We start from the raw sequence: 16,716 nt of genomic DNA, 5'->3' as shown, positions 1-16,716 counted from the left end.
AAATATATATATATATCGATATATTTTAATATAGTGAACCAGGATATTCTGCAAATCTGGCTTAGTGTTGCATCCCTTTGTGCTCTGGGCGTCTTGCATCTCTCACGGGGGTTTGCAATGGTTCCTGGTCACAACAGTTAATGGCCGAACTCAGAGTTGGGGTCAGTCGAAATGCAAAGCTACGCCTCCAATCTCCGGCTTCCCATCTTCCCAAATAAGAACACAATAAGAACACAACATCCTTCTTCTTCTTCTTCTTCTTTTACTGCTGCTTGTTTGGAAAAAGGAAATCTCGATCTGGAAGCTCTCCTGGGATGAACAAGCACAGCTGGCCAAGGCTCATGGCTGGCCAGGTGTTTCAGGAGGGAGAAATCCCAGCGTTTCATTCCAAGTGGGACTTCCTGGCTGAACAGAAGAAAATCTGGCTTTCCTCCCAAAGGCCAAACTCGGCCTTGGTTCCCTCCATCTCCATTTATGGTCCTTTCTCTCAGCTTTCAATGCCGAGACCTTTCCAGGTGTTTTGCTGTCTCTGAAAATTCACCTTAACCACAAGGTTGATGCACAGACTGGCCAGGGAATTCTCCCTGCGGGCCTCAGAATGAGCGCTGTCCTTCTCACCTTCTTTCCCTGCCTTTCTGAAGACCTTTCCCAGGTGCAGATGGGGAGGATGGGAGAGGACTTCCTTTGCATCCCCCCCCCCCAAAAAAAAAACAGCTGCCGCAGGAAGAAAAAGCATGGAAGATCTGGGAAGACTTCAGGTTTCTGTCCTGCTTAGTCATCCTTGCGACCAACAAACACACCCATCTCTACAATCCTGCCCATGCGGGCGGGAAGTCCTCGGTTTATGACCACAACGGGACCCGAAACTCCATTGCTAAGCGAGGCAGTTGTTAAGTGAGTCACCCTGGATTTTACAGACTTTTTTTTTTTAATGGCCCAAATGTTTCCCGGAGCTGAGTGTGGCCTTGAACTTGGTTGCCTTTCAGAGCCTTTTGGTGGCGTGGATGGGTTCCTAAGAGGACAACGTGGAACAATTCCTCCTACAGAAGCTGGTTCGGGTCCCGTCCTCCCAAACGAGCATTTCGCCTTGTCCTTAACCGTGGTCGGGGAGTGGCGTTTTTAAAGGAAGGGACGGATGTAAAACAGAACAAAGTTCTGAAGCAAGATCATTGCTAAGACAAGTCTACAATGCCTCGTTTCCTTTCCTCCCTTTTCATGCTCCACATAATGGACTCATTACGTGCCCCCGCTGCCTGCTGGAAGGCCCTTTTCACCCAGGGCCCAGGCGTGGCTCTATTCCGCCTCCCCTTCCTTTGTCTCCTGGCTTGGGAGAGAAAACCCACGTTATTTGGGCTTTAAAATAACAGCCGCCCGAGGAATGGCTAAGCCCCTTTCATTCAAAGATCTATACGTTATTTCACCGGTCAAAGTTTGTGTTGGCTGCAACATCTCAGAGATGGAGTTAGGTAAGAATGAAAACCAAGATTGTGCCAGGCATAATCCCTTCCCCCCCCCACTCCCCTCCCAAAGGCCATTAAGAAATTCCAGATGACGAACCACTTGGAATGGGGACATTGAAATAAGATGGGCTAATTTGGAGCATTCAAGGCGATCAGGGGGGGCTTTCGAATGGACCCCCGAGAATTTATTTATTTATTTATTTATTTATTTATTTATTTATTTATTTATTTATTTATTTATTTATTTATTTATTTTATTAGATTTATAGACCGCCCTTCTCCCGAAGGACTCAGGGCGGTGTACAGCCAAGGTAAAAAAGAAACAATGTACAATTAAAAGTAAATTAAAAAACTTATTATACAGTGTGGCCGAAAATTAAAATGGTTAAAAATCTAAAAAACCCAATTTAAGACTTAAATAAAATTTAAAATTCGAAATCTAGACAATTTAAGAAAGCCCCACACGAACAAAAAGGTATGTTTTCAGTTCGCGGCGAAAGGTCCGAAGGTCAGGTATTTGGCGTAAACCCGGGGGAAGTTCATTCCAAAGAGTAGGAGCCCCCATAGAGAAGGATCTTCCCCTGGGGGCCGCCAGCCGACATTGCCTGGCGGACGGCACCCTGAGAAGTCCCTCTCTATGGGAGCGTACGGGTCGGTGGGAGGCATGTGGTAACAGCAGGCGGTCCCGTAAGTACCCAGGCCCCAAGCTCCCAGACTGAAAACCTGGAAGTCTGCATGGGTTAAAGGCGCATCTACTTTAAAAATAAAACCAACAAACAACACCAAGAAAAGTATTAGTTAGAGACGCACCAATGCGACCTTGAAAGAAGTTATTCAGTAGAGCTAAGTCCCAAAATAGATTTACGGCACAGAGTGGCTTTCTTCCTTTTCACTGGGGTTTTTCAAATGGAAGCTGGCAATATCGAGCATGATAGAATGACTCATGCACAGGGGGGCTGGGCTAGATGACCTCTTGGGTCCCTTCTTCCAACTCTGTGATTCTAGGATGTGATCACAACACTCTCTCGACTTCCTACCATCCAAATGAAATCCTTGAAATTGTTACGCAGCTGTTCCTGGATGTATTTCCCCCCCCCCTCGCTTCCAGTTCTTTGTTCTTTTGTGTATTGTTCAGCCCATCTCCCACCTGGGTTTTAAGATTCCTTTGCAGCTTTAAAGGCCATTATTCATTAATATTAACCCTGTTAATAAGAGGCTGGTTTTCTTCCAGACGCAGCATACGTAGAGCGGAGGATTATAAGGTTGTTCGGTCTTTAGCGTCATGCCCTTTATAGATAACAAGGAAGGAAACATTTGCGTGCGATTATAATGCGCCTAAAATAATTTTGAATTCAGTTGCACACCTTTTGCGCTGTGCAATCTTTGTATTATGGAGATTTCTGAAGTCACCGTGGCTCTTCTGCCCTGCGGTTCCTAGGTCCAATTATCTCTTGCGTAGGACATTTTTATCCCTTTACACTCAGTTGAATCAGGCAGTTAGTCTTCCAATTAAGGGGTGTCCTCCAGTCGGGCTGAGCTACGCTTCCTAACTTTTAACTTGTGAGCTGGGAGCGATGGGAGGTGTAGTCCAAGCACCTTGTTGGTACTTGTTGGAAAAGCCGCCTTCCCTCTCTAGAATCACGGCTGAGTTACACAACCCACTCTCTTGAGGCTTAAACTCAAGTTTAGGTATCTGTAGGCTTGGTTTTAGCGCCTTACGGATGAGGAGTGGCTCTGCAGATCAAGGCGAAGCGAATTGGTCCTCTTTCCTTCCCCCACCCCCCCGCTTTTCCGTGGATTTTATTCCATCTTATTTTTGCTTGCCTTTTCTTGTTTTTTAAAGTTTGCACGAAAAACAGGGTGTGTTTTGGCCTCGCCGGTGCCCATTTCCCACCCCCGTGAAGCATTGGTGAAATGTAAAATTTGTTACTACTGGTTCTGTGGGCGTGGCTTGGTGGGGAGGGTAATGTGACTGGGTGGGCTCTTTTTTTAACTTTTAAAAGCATTTTTTCTACAACCTCTTCAGCCGAGGTTGTAGAAAAAATGCTTTTAAAAGGCTCCTCTGACGATCCCAGCTAATTTGCCTGGGCTTTTCTTTTCTTTTAAAAGCATTTTTTTTTTACTTTAAAAGAAAAAAAAAGCCTCTGATGATCAGGCCACTCAGCTGGGATCGCCAGAGCCTTTTAAAAACATTTTTTCTACAACCTCTTCTGCTCAAGAGGTTGTTAAAAAATACTTTTAAAAGTAAAAAAAAAAGCCCTCTGATGATCGCGCAGCTCAGCTGGGCATAGGAGGGGGCAGGGATTTTTGCTAGCAGTTCTCCAAACCACCTGCCGCCATCGCTACTGGATCGCATGATCCGGTCCGAACCGGGAGCATTTCACCCGTGCCGTGAACCTACCAAAAGTCGACGAGCCCATCTGGCCACGCAGAGGTATGTTTGCACCCGCGACCCATTTTGCAAAACAGCCTGGCCGAATTCTGGAAAATAAAAACAAAAACAGAAACACAGGCGGATCTCCAGGCGGCTGAGCTTCATGGTGGCTTTGCCAGGAACCGGCAGGGAGGAACAGAGCAGGAGTGGGTGCCTGATGCCTCCCTTCACCATGGCAATCTCTCTTGTGACTGCTCCTTCTCAAAGAGGTCTAGGACACAGAGTGAGTTGGGGGGCGGAGGCGCCCAGCACAGCCTGTTCCCGCAGGAGAGAAGCCAAGTCTGTCTTGCAAAAAAAAAAAGCAAAGTTCCTGCGCAAAGAGTTGAGGCTTGGCAGGGTTTGTCTTGTAGGCCACCCGCTTCTGAAGGCCAAGGAGGTCAAAGGAAATTAATCCTCCTTATTTTGCCTCTATAGGGGTCCCTGCAAAATGGAAAGGGGGGGGGCTTCCTGTTTTCTACACTGGCCTCTGCATTGCCACCTTCATTCTGGGTGAAATGGATCTGAAGTCACTCCTCGGATGGACTTCTGCCTTTTCATCCACCATTGTGAAACTCTGGACCATCGCTTGTGAACCGATGTCCACCCATGCCTTGCTTTCCCAAGAGAGTTCCTGCAATGAAAGTTCAAGCCAAGTGGCTGGTTTGCATCCATCTTTTATGTCTTCCTACGGGCATCATTAATGGCACAAAACGAAGAGGAACTAAAAAGCCTCTTGAGGCAGGTGAAGGAGGAGAGTGCAAAAGTTGGCTTGAAACTCAACATTAAGAAAACTAAAATCATGGCTCCCGGCCCTCTCAATTCCTGGCAAATAGATGGGGAAGAAATGGAGGTAGTGACAGATTTTATTTTCCTGGGCTCCAAGATCATCACAGATGGGGACCGCAGCCAAGAAATTAAAAGACGCTTTGTCCTGGGGTGGAAAGCCATGGCAAATCTAGACAGCAGACTAAAAAGCAGAGACATCACCCTGCCAACAAAAGTTTGCAGAATCAAGGCTATGGTCTTCCCAGTTGCAATGTATGGCTGTGAAAGTTGGACCATAGGGAAGGCTGAACGCCAAAGAATTGAGGCCTCTGAACTCTGGTGCTGGAGAGTCCCTTGGACTGCAAGGTGATCCAACTGGTCAGTCCTAGAGGAGATCAACCCTGACTGCTCTTTAGAAGGCCAGATCCTGAAGAGGAAACTCAAATAATACTTTAGCCACCTAATGAGAAGAAAGGACTCCCTGGAGAAGAGCCTCATGCTGGGAACAACTTCGCAACTAACAACCACCACAACAAATGGGCATTAACTACCATGCCTACCTAGATGCAGGGTTCTCACGCAACAGATGTTTGTTGGTGCCAGCCTCCGTTTTCCTTCTGGGTTCTCCACTGATTGGCTACTTGTCAGCTGAGCACTGCCAGGTTTCTTTGAAGGCCTCCTTTGGTTCAGACAGAGGACCTCTTGATCAAAAATGGACTTTGAAAGGCAATGAATGGCAGATCTTTGGGCGATTGGAGAAGCCCTTGGAGGAAGCAACCGGGACAGTTGCACTTCCAACATGGGAGTCTCATCCTCTGGATCTAAACCGCTCAGTCCCTGTTGGCTACAGTTCCAATGGATGTTTAGCTCTCAAAAGTTGGACTCCCAGGACCAAAGGCAGCTCAGAAGGGCTTCTCCCTGACAGACATCTGTGGAGGCATAACTCAAGGGGTCTTTTCCTGGTGGGATATTCTCTCTCTCCCCCCCCCCCCCCACTTCCTTTGTTGACATGGAAATGGAAGAAACATATTTGCAGGTTTACAGCTTCAATAGCTCTCATTCCTCTTGCATGTCGGAGCAAGCAGGGAAGACTTTGGGTGTGTGTCAAACGGTTGTACAAAAAAAGAAAAGGAAAAAAAACCCCATGCACAGTAGATGAGGTGTATCTCAGCAACCCAACACTCCCTGGTGGCTTTTACCACCTGCCCCACCCCAAAAAACATTCCCCCAAATCTCCTTGAAGCCCCACCTTCCTCCTGCTTGGCAGGGCAGAGGGAACGGAAAACACCATCTGATCGGCCACCACCGAGGAGCAGAGCTAATGATTTACTCCCCGTGGCAGCCCAATTATCTAATCTGGAGCAAGGCGGGGCTGGGAAGGGGAGGCTGGGGGCAGGAATTTGCCCCCATCCGTGGAAAGAGGCTCCTTCTCTTGGGACTAGCCTGGTTGGGCTTCAGGACCCACCTTGGAGTTGCCTGCAAGAGCTGTGGAGGAGATCTGGTGGAGTCGATGGGTTGATAGCAGGGCAGATTAATTGATTTACTAGCGGGACAGATTCCCTTCAGCTGCCCAACCAGGCTCTGTAGCAACAGGGGGGTGGGGCTCAGGGGTGAAATGCTCCCGGTTCGGACCGGATCGCCTGATGGGTGGTTCGGAGAACCGGTAGCAAAAATCCCTGCCCCCCCCCACCCCAGCTGAGCTCCGCGATCATCAGAGGTTTTTTTTTTTTTTTTACTTTTAAAAGTATTTTTTCTTTGGCTGAAAAAATGCTTTTAAAAGTAAAAAAAAAAGCCTCTGATGATTGCGTGGCTCAGCTGGGATCGTCAAAACCCTTTAAAAGCATTTTTTCCTACAACCTCTTTTTTTACTTAAAAGTAAAAAAAAAAAGTTGGCCACGCCCACCCAGTCACATTACCCCCACCACCACCAAACCACGCCCACAGAACGGGTAGTAACAAATTTTACATTTCACCCCTGGGGGAGCTGCGTACCTGAGCAAAGGTGTGCCCTTGAAAAGAGCCCAGACTGGATTGATTTTACCTGGCTGAAAAGCAGAGCCCAGTAGAAAGATTCGTCTTGTGCCTTTCTTCTCTCTCCGTTCTGACGTCATTGTCCACTGGAGCCTGTCTGTAGAACCGCAGCCTCTGGGGATTTCAATCTGGTGACCTATATAGGGGTGGGTCTACAGTGCCCATCATCCCCTGCCGCCAGGAGGAAAGTTAGACCGAACATTTGGGCTTCCTATCAGAAAGTTAACCGAGCTGGTCCCAGAAGAAGGAAAACTCTGCTGTAGGAAACTGTAAGGCACGTGTGGGCTTCGTAAGCGAGGGAGCACCAAGGAGCCCTCCATCCATTGTGTTAAGAGAGAGGTCTTCAAACTTGGCAGCTTTAAGACTTGTGGACTTCAACTCCCAGCTATGCTGGCTGGAGAATTCTGGGAGTTGAAGTCCACAAGTCTTAAAGCTGCCAAGTTTGAAGACTTCTGTGTTAAGACCTCCTACTCGCATTTTTGGATTAATGCGTCACACAAATCCAGCCCATGATTTAGTGCACCCCATAACAAACCACAGCAATGTTGAACTAAGGCTGCTGACCTCCATTAAAATCCAACCCTTGTCCAAGCAATGGCCCTTCTTGAATTTGGGGGTCTGGTAGTGTAACACTATGTGAGAAAGACCTGGGGCGGGGGACACGAGGCCATGAGACACAGCCGAGGGAACAGTCAGATAAGGGTCAGCAGAACTCGTGGGAAGGGTGAGAAGCTGAGAAGTTACCCTCCCTAGTTTCTTAGGCTGTATAGGAGACAGTGGGAGAACTGTACTTCCAGACTGGCAAGATTCTGTCAATGTAGCCTTACAATAAAGCAGAATTATCTCATCTGGTTGTGTGTCCTGAATGGTCTATCTAGGGAGGCTGACTGGTAGCACTTTTGCAGACCAATAATTTTATTAGGCATCAAACGTTCATAAGATCTGTAGCTTTCCTTCTTTGTTACTGTTGTGGCTGCCAGCATCCAGCCGAGCTGGCAGCAGATTTGGACAGTGAGGAGGTTGGGGAGGAACATGGGCCAGTCCTGGAGTCTGGGGAAGGCTCTGATGAGGGCTCTGTGTCGGAGGCAGAGAGGGGGCCAGGGCCGTATGCCAGTTATCGGCTGCCTTCTGAGGCAGACATCAGTGAGGCAGATGAACAGCTGGAGCCTGTTCCCAGTGTGCACATGCACAGAGTTGCCAGACAAAGGGAACAGCTAAAGAACAAGGGTCGACTTGGGAGTAAGGACACAAGTGGACGATGAATGGCCCCTCCCAGAGGGAATAAAAGGAGCAAAAGTGGAGTTTGCAGGAGACAATTAGTTTGCTTAATTGGTTCGTGACTCCTTGCCAAGTTTTGAAGATATCGGCTTGGCAGCTCCCGAAGCCAGATAAGCTCTGTGACTGTAAATTCCCCCATGAAAGACTTTGCTGGATATGAATGAGAAGAATTCACAGTAACTTAATAAAAAGGGTTTTTGGTCGGGACAAGGAGTCTGCTTCATGCTCTTGGGAAGCCTAGTATAGTATAGAATTTTATTGGCCAAGTGTGATTGGACACACAAGGAATTGGTCTTGGTGCCTAGGCTCTCAGTGTACGTAAAAGAAAAGATACCTTCATCAAGGTACAACACTTCAACACTTAATGATAGTCATAGGGTACAAAATAGGTCAGAACAGTTACCTTTTCTCTTTCTTTCTTTCTTTCTTTTTTTCTTTCCTTCCTTCCTTCCAGAGCTTGCCTACGACTTGGACAGCGAGGGCTCCCCTTCAAACAGGCAGCTTGTGGATCAGCAGACCAAAGAGACGATGGGTCAGAGCCTCAGTGCCAAGGACCCAGCGCTGGATCTTCAACTGCTGACCGCTCTCCTAATATGGTGGCTTTTTCTGATGGCCAAATGACTTGAACTGACCCTTGGCCACAATCCGGGCTGAATCCATTATCAGTTTGCATTGTGAAGATGCCCCGTAAATCGTTCTTGCTCTTCAGAAGCACTTGAAAAAAACAACTTTAGAAACAGGACTTTTTTTTTTTTAAGGAAAAAAACATTTCCTCATTGGAGGTCTGGTCCAAAAGACCCAGTGCTTGTATTTTGAAGAATTCTCGTCCAGTTATTACGACAGGGTTAAAAATATTCGGCCTGTATCACCCGTGGATTTGATAAAACATTTTCCCCCACTGCCGTTTAGGGTGACAACAGCACACAGCATCCTCAGTGGATCGAAGTGAGCAAAGTTACTGGATGAAACACCATCGGAGAACTTTTCAAAATGTGCTTTGTTTTGAGATTAAAGCCCAACCTGAAGCGGGAGAAAGGAACAGCTCCAAAACGGGGGGGGGGGGGAAACACGGTTCTGCGGCTTGTAAATTTTGCTCTGGAATCTGCGTTAGCCCTTGTATTAATATTGGTGGCAAACTTGACTTGAAGGTGCCCATTTGAATGGACCCAATGAACCCTGGATTCTTGTTATGAATGAGCTGCGTATTTATTTTTTAAAAAAAGCTAGCCAATTTTAGACAGGCCCTCCGTGGCAGAAGCGCCCATCGCTTCTCAGACAGGACGAATGCAATTCCCCAGGTGTGGCTGATATGAGCACGGCAGAGAACGGGATGTTCCAGGGCGGTTGTCCAGTTTCAGAAGATGCTCAGATATTTTCCAGAAAGTCCGCAGGATCAAGCATGCTTTTCTAATTTTATTTCTTCTTTTTTTAAAAAAAACCAACAACCCACAATTCTGTATCACTTTGTTGTCTGTTCATAGATTGTGTTCTGAGCTTGTCTGTTGAGCATGGAAAAATGGGAATCTCTCAGAGACCCCCATAATTTCTCCGTTGGCTGGAGATATTTTTCCTTTCTTTTTTAGACTCTTTAATTTGCATCGGAAATATGAAGCGCTGGGAACAGGGAGGATTGTCTTTTTTCTTCTTCTTTTTAAAAATAAATAGGTTCTACCATCAGTCGGAGGCTGTTGATCACATGCTTGGCTAACGTGCATTTGTGTGTGCGTATGTGTGTTTGCACATGCACTTCTGCCTCTGAGAGGAAGAAATAGCTCTTTTTGAAATGTATGGCATAAGTGCAGCGCTATCACTGTGAATTTTCTTCCTCACCCCCTTTTGTTCAGATTTTGCACCCTGTTTAGAAGTCTATCCACATTGGCTTGTATTCCAGCTGATCCTGTAGATGCTTATTTGAGATCTAATTCCAGCTTCCCTATTGCAAAGAAAAAGAAGAAGAGGAGGAGGAAGATCAAGGAGAAGAAAAAGAGGAAGGAGGAGGAGGAGGGAGGAGGAAGGGGAAGAAGAGGAGGAAGGGGGAAAGAGGAAGAGGAAGGAGAAGGAGGAAGGGGAAGAAGAAGAGGATGGGGAAAAGAGGAAGAGGAAGGAGGAGGAAGAAGAATATTAAGTGGGAACAAATGTCAGCAGAGGCAGAAACCTCGGGGTGATGCTATTTAGCTGGTTGGAAGACATTCTGTGCAATTCGGTTTTTCCTTCCTTTTTGTGTCTTTTTTGGTGTATTTAGAAAGAAGCCTTGGTGGGAACACAGGAAAAGTCTGAGCTATTGAAGTTAAAGTGCATTTTATTATTTATTATTTATTATTTACATACCACCCTTCTCCGAAGACTCAGGGCGGTTTACAGCCAGAATAAAACAAATACACAAAAGTTAAAATACCATATCTTTAAAAATCTAATTCCCTTGGCCGAAAATTTAAAAATAATAGGATAAAATTATAAAAAACAACCCCGATTAAAACCCCATTAAAATTGCCATTAGGCCAGCCCTGCTCGATGAAAGAGAGAAGTCTTGAGCTCGTGCTTAAAGGTCCGGAGATCGGGGAGTACGCATAGCCCCACAGGTAGTTCATTCCACAGGGCAGGTGCCCCCACAGAGAAGGCTCTTCCCCTGGGAGCTGCCAGCCGACATTGTTTGGCTGACGGCACCCTAAGGAGGCCCATTGAGGGATGAGCTTTGCAGATGGAGGGCCTGGGTATGGGCCAGTTTAGAAGGGACCAAGGCAAGGAAGCTAGAGTCCAGGGGAAGATTACTGCAAAATCCCCATTTCCTCCCGATCAGCTGGGACTCGGGAGGCAGAGAATAGATGGGGGCGGGGACAGACAGAATTTTTACTACCGGTTCTCCGAACTACTCAAAATTTCCGCTACCGGTTCTCCAGAACTGGCCAGAACCTGCTGAAACCCACCTCTGCCTGCAACAGACAGCCCCTCTCACCGCCCTGATCTGTCAACGTCTCATCCTGGTGGCTTCCACCTCCTTTTGCACACAGGCACACAAGCACATGGAGATGCGTGCATAACACACACACACACACACACACACACACACACACACACACACATGTGCCCTCACACTTACTTATCTGGGTAATTACTAATCCCCTTTGCAAGCAGCAAAGCCATTGATCACCCGAGACAGAAAAAAGAAATGGGAGTCATTATTCCTTATTATAAACCGGTCCCAAACCAGCCAGCCGTTCGCAGCCAAAATCCTGAGCATGCAAACAAAGGCCTGCATTTTGTCAGCGTCCAAGTATATTATTAAAAGGAGAAAAAAAAGAAAGAAAGAAAAGAAAATCTGTGGGTTGCCAAGTAGGAAAAAAAATCAACTCTCCATGAAGAGACACCAGAGAAATGGTTTAATTAGGGCCATTAAAAGGACAGTGATGTGCCTGAACCTTCCTTTGAGGGGCATCTATGGGCAAGGAAGCCCAGCTGACTCCAGCCCGGGTGCCTTGCTAGGAGGGGGGGGGGGAGCTAAGTGCTGTCAAGCCCACGCCCCCCCCTCCCCAAAGAAGAAAGCCTTCATCTGGACTGCATTTTGGAGCACATGCCGAGCGTTCTTGGATTAATTTGAGCTCTCTGCCAAATGCATTCCTTGGGGAAGAGCAGATGTGGAAAAGGCAGAAGAGGCAGATGAAGGAGTGCAGACATGTAGGGGTGGGGCGGGGGGGGGGGAGAGGCTCTGTACCACGCGGAGGAAACGCTACTGAGGTCGTTCTGGAATTCCCACACACTTGGGTGGCTTTTCCCAGTGTTGATGGAAGAGCCGGTTTGGAAGAGCAAAACTGGGGAGGTCCTTCAGTGAAGGAGTTGGTCTCTCTGTCTCTTCCTCCCTCCCTCCCTCCCTCCCTCTTTCTCCCTCTCCCTGTCCCACTGTCTCTCTCTCTCTGTCTCTCCCTCTCTTCCCCTCCCTCTCTCCCTCTCTCTCTTTTTCTTGTTCAGCCCAACTCTGGTTTGCTGACTTTGGTGGGCATTGGTGACCTTTGGTGGGCATAAATCATAAAAGACTTTGGTGGGCATAAATCAATAAACCTGGCTGGCTCTGAGCTGCCCAACAAGCTCCGTTTCCAAAAGGCAACTGGACTTTCTTGGTTTTTCTCCTTGAAAACGTTTCGCTTCTCATCCAAGAATTCAGTTCTTCAGAAGAACCGAAGAAGCGTCTTGGATGAGAAGCGAAACGTTTTCAAGGAGAAAAAAAAGAACAAGGAAGTCCAGTTGCCTCTGGGACAACCGTGACCTGCAGGATTGAGAATCTCCACTGACATTGAACAAGCCACGGTGGAATGTTGTGCGTCAACTCAGATGATTTGGGGACCAATGTTTCTTTCTCCTTGATCTTCTCTGTGTCGAGATGTCCACCATCTGAGGTCAAGGTGGAAACACCTACTGGGCGCATCCTCAGGAGAGGCTGTTGCTGAGGAAAGCAAGAGGGCAGACAATGCGGTGAGATGATTCCTGTTTCTAAGGGGGCCAGCCTTCCTCACTTACCATTCAGCCCCAAACAGCTGCCACTTTGGGCGGGGGACCTCCAGAGTGGGGTCTCAGGCTAGAACTGGTTGGAAGCTGGCAAGTGCAACCTCCTGCCAAGTTCCAGGGGTGAATTTTACCTGCAGACCCGGTTTTCGCCATTTTCAAAAAGAGATTGGGCATCCATTGGTCCGGAATGGTAGAGGGTCTCCTGCCTGTGCAAGGGGTTGGACTAGAAGACCTCCGATGTGCCTTCCAACCCTACTATTCTGTTCTGTTCAGGTTAGCAAGCTGCACCGGTTGTTCTGGGTTCCACAATGTTTTTCCGTAAATGAAGGTCTGTTGCCGAGTGTCAAAATGCCGCCGTGTGACTCATGGTGGTGGGGCAGCCATCGTAACTTTGAATCTGATCGTAAGTCCCTGTTGCGGGATTTGTCTTAATGTCGAACAGTTGCTAAACGACTGCTTCTAAGTCTGAGGACCCCCTCGCACAGTGATGACCTAGGGCATGCGTGCCAGAGGTGCCACTGAGAGCCCTCGCTGTGGGTACGCGCGCCATCACCCCAGCCCAGCTCCATCACATTCCTCCCATGGGGGGAGAGGGAGGAGGAGGAGGAGGAAGAGAAGGAGAGAGGAGGAGGAAGAGAAAAGGAGGAAGAGAAGAGAGGAGGGAGAGAGAGAGGAAGGGAAAGAGAGAGAGAGAAAGAAGAGGGAGTGAAGAGAGGGAGGGAGGGAAAGAGAAAGAGAAGAGAGAGGAAAAGAGAAAGAGAGAGAGGGAGGGAGGGGAAAAGAAAGAGGGATGGGAAGAGAGAGAGAGAGAAAGAAGAGGGAGGGGAAGAGAGGGAGGAGGGAAGAGAGAGAGGAGGAGGGAAGAGAAAGAAGAAAGAGAGAGGAAGAGAGAGGAGGAGGGAAGAGAAAAGGAGGGAAGAGAAAGAGAGAGGAAGGGAAAGAGAGAGAGAGAGAGAGGGAGGAAGAGAGGAGGAGGGAAGAGAAAGAGAAGAGAGGAAAGAGAGAGAGAGAGGAGGAGGGAAGAGAAGAGAGGAGGGAAGAGAGAGAGAGAAAAGGGAGGGAAGAGAGGGAGGAGGGGAAGAGGAGAGAGGAGGAGGGAAGAGAAAGAGAGAGAGGAAAGAGAGAGGAGGAGGGAAGAGAAAAGGGAGGGGAAGAGAAAGAGAGAGGAAGGGAAAGAGAGAGAGAGAGGGAGGGAAAGAGAGAGAGAGAAAGAAGAGGGAGTGAAGAGAGGGAGGGAGGGAAAGAGAGAGAGGAAAGAGAAAGAGAGAGAGGGAGGAGGGAAAAGAAAGAGGGATGGGAAGAGAGAGAGAGAAAGAAGAGGGAGGGAAGAGAGGAGGAGGGAAGAGAAGGAGAGAGGAGGAGGAAAGAGAAAGAAGAAAGAGAGAGGGAAAGAGAGAGAGGGAGGGAGGGGAAGAGAAAAAGGGAGGGGAAGAGAAAGAGAGAGAGGAAGGGAAAGAGAGAGAGAGAAAGAAGAGGGAGTGAAGAGAGGGAGGGAGGGAAAGAGAAAGAGAAGAGAGAGGAAAAGAGAAAGAGAGAGAGGGAGGGAGGGGAAAAGAAAGAGGGATGGGAAGAGAGAGAGAGAGAAAGAAGAGGGAGGGAAAGAGAAATAATATTACAAAAGTTTTTGTTTTTTATTGTTCCTAAACCTAATATTTCAAAAGCGGAAAGAAAATGAAGGGGTATAAAAGTGCATTCTTCACGTTTTTCTTAGAAAAAAATTAGCTGAACTCTGCCTTGTTTTATCACTACTTTAGGCAGTAAAACCTCATTATCCAGGTTAAATTGCCGGGTTGGCCCTTTGTGATAACGTAAGTGGGTTTTGGGTTGCAGTCTCGAAAAGGTTCGTCATCCCTGCCCTAGCAAAAGAAACCACGTTCTTTGTGATTTCCCCTTTGCTGAGGAAGTTGAGCAGCTCGTGAGGATGGAACCGGGCATGTATTTGTGCCATGTTTTCAGGCTCCTGCCCATTCCCTGCCCCCTCCCCGTCTTCTGTGCCTTTTTTCCCCTTTTTCTCCTCTCAACCTCCTTCCTTTGATCTGGAGCTGGGTGAGGTGGATGAAAATTGATCTTGCCCGCCGCTCGGAGAAGGAGATCAAAGCAGCAGGCCTGTGTGCCCTGGCGTCCGCAGGGTTTTAAAAGGGCATTTTCTCTGGCCGGGCGAGGAGGAGGAGGAGGGCAGAGGCCTGCCAGCTCCCTGCGCTTGTCTGGCTGAGTGATGAGTGCTTGGAAACGCTTCAGAGAATGTCGTTGTCCCAGCCGCGTTCCTAAGATTATCCCGCCGAGCAGCTGCGGGTGGACCGGGGAAGGGCCCTGCCCTGCAAGCCTTCTTTGCTGAGAGCCCCCACCCCCACCCCCACCCCGTGCAGGAGATCGCCCGACCAGCCAAGGGCACCAAAGGAGGTTGGCTTCAGAAACATGGGCAGGAGGACACGTGGGGATGGCAGTCACGCCAAGAAGCTGGGATGGGATTCCATCCACGGCCGCTTCTGAGCCACCGTTGAGCGCTCCGACGTTGGGACCCAGAACTCTGGGATGAAGCATAGCTGCGTCCTCTTGCCCTAGAAGCCACACCAAGGAGGTAAGACGATCCTTGCAACGGGAGGAAGGAATGTCTCTTTCTATAGATCTCCAAAGCTGCCCCTAATCTTCGGACCGCAAAAGTTGGCCCGGGGAACATTGTCACTTTCCCCGTGCGATGCCTTTCAATGTTCCTTGCGGCTGTCGTCTACGTGGTCATCAAGTCTCGAAAGAGGACACGTGGCACGCTCATGTGCCTCCGGGATGGAAGACATTGGGCTATGCTATGTATGCCGAGTTGATTTGGGCCCCTCTCCAAAACTCAGAAGAGAGAAGAGAAAAGCTCTTGTGCGACTAGGGGAGAGCCAGGTTGGCTTGTCATCTGCTTAGGTTCCAAAGCTGCCAAGATCTTCTAGATCTTCTGCTGGGCCTGGCCATTATTCCCAGTGTTTGGAATAATGAGAGCTAATATGGAGTCTGATAGCCCCCCCCCTGCTTGATCCATGAGAAGGAAACCACTTCCTAGGCCCCAAGAGTTGGGGAAGGATCGTTGCTCACTGCTAGGTCAGGAATGTGGTTCTTGCGGGCATTGTGGTGCCAGCTGGGCTCTCTCCTTCGCTCCCTCTGACTTTTACAAACTGCTTGAAATATGAAACATGAAATATGGAAGCTGCCCTGCACCGGACTTAGCATCGCTTGTTTGCAGCCACCATTTTTGGTTCCGGAAAAGTTCCCATGAGGATGCAGACAACAAGCCAAGTCACTTCAAGGCAACACAGGGTTTAGTGATGGGCCACATCCATTGGACAGCCCATTTTGAGCTTCTCCAATAGAGATCACAAACCATCTTAAATTATTCCCCCCCTTCCTTGGTGCTGCACGAAGCAGGGCCCACCGTAGGCTAAAGCAGGGATCCCTGGAGAGTCGGTGTTTTATGTTGGAGGACAGTGCACAAATAAATGCCCTGAAGGATGGAGAAGATGGCTGGTTCTCTGGAGTTCCCTTAGAAAGTGCCTGACTTTGGTGTCTGTAGCTGCAAAAAGGGCAGGTGACTAGGATCGACCCACCATCATGTGTTGTGGTCCGCCAGCAGCCTGCAGAGCTGGCAACTGAGTCGGACAGCGATGAGGCTGAGGTGGGGCCAGGGCCATCGGGGAATGAGATGCAGACTCCAGAGCCTCCAGAGGCTGATAGTAGTGAGGCAGAGGAACAGGAGGAGCCTGTTCCTAATGCACGCATGAGAAGAGCTGCCAGAAGGCAAGAGCAGCTCAAGCACAGAGGACGACTCGGGAGTAGGGCCAAGAGATGATTGGCCCCTCCCATAAGGCTTAAAACAGACCAGCAACGATGTTCGGGCTTTGCCAGAAAATAACGTTGGTAGCTTTGTCTTCTGCTTCGTCTACGTCTTGCCTTTATTTTTGTGACTTCTGAACGTTTGCCAAGAAAGGCCTTTGGTAGTTTGCCTAATTGGACCAAGGTTTGTGATAGGACTGAGGAATTTGTGTTGGGAGGAATTTGTTTTAATTTGAGTTGAACGGGAATGAAGTAATTCTCAGCTGTTCGAATAAAGTGTGTTTGTTTTTTCACGGACTGAGTTTCCTGGGACCTGGGTCACAACATCATGGAACCCAGGAACCTCCTCCTGGTGATGCTGCCAATTCCTTCTGTGGACCAGACTGGCCTTGCTGTTATCCACAAGTCGCCCCATGGAATTCCTTTTCTTTTTTGTGTTGTCCTGAATCTCTGGTGGGCTTT

General features: G+C 48.5%; 1 protein-coding gene across 1 annotated transcript in view; it reads left to right on the top strand.

The window, feature by feature from the left end:
• Positions 1-8,977, top strand: part of GPC3 (glypican 3) — a 94,913-nt gene extending 85,936 nt beyond the window's left edge. Inside the window, exon 8 of the mRNA XM_058154635.1 lies at positions 8,402-8,977. Coding sequence (XP_058010618.1) covers positions 8,402-8,568 — 167 coding nt within the window. The 3' untranslated portion in view covers positions 8,569-8,977. The remainder of the gene's footprint in view (positions 1-8,401) is intronic.
• Positions 8,978-16,716: the final 7,739 nt, after the last annotated feature.

This window comes from Ahaetulla prasina, chromosome 11 (genome assembly GCF_028640845.1).
Source record: "Ahaetulla prasina isolate Xishuangbanna chromosome 11, ASM2864084v1, whole genome shotgun sequence".
NCBI classification, from domain to species: domain Eukaryota; kingdom Metazoa; phylum Chordata; class Lepidosauria; order Squamata; family Colubridae; genus Ahaetulla; species Ahaetulla prasina.
Note: the sequence above shows the minus strand (reverse complement) of the source record. Positions and strands in the feature narration are given on the sequence as shown.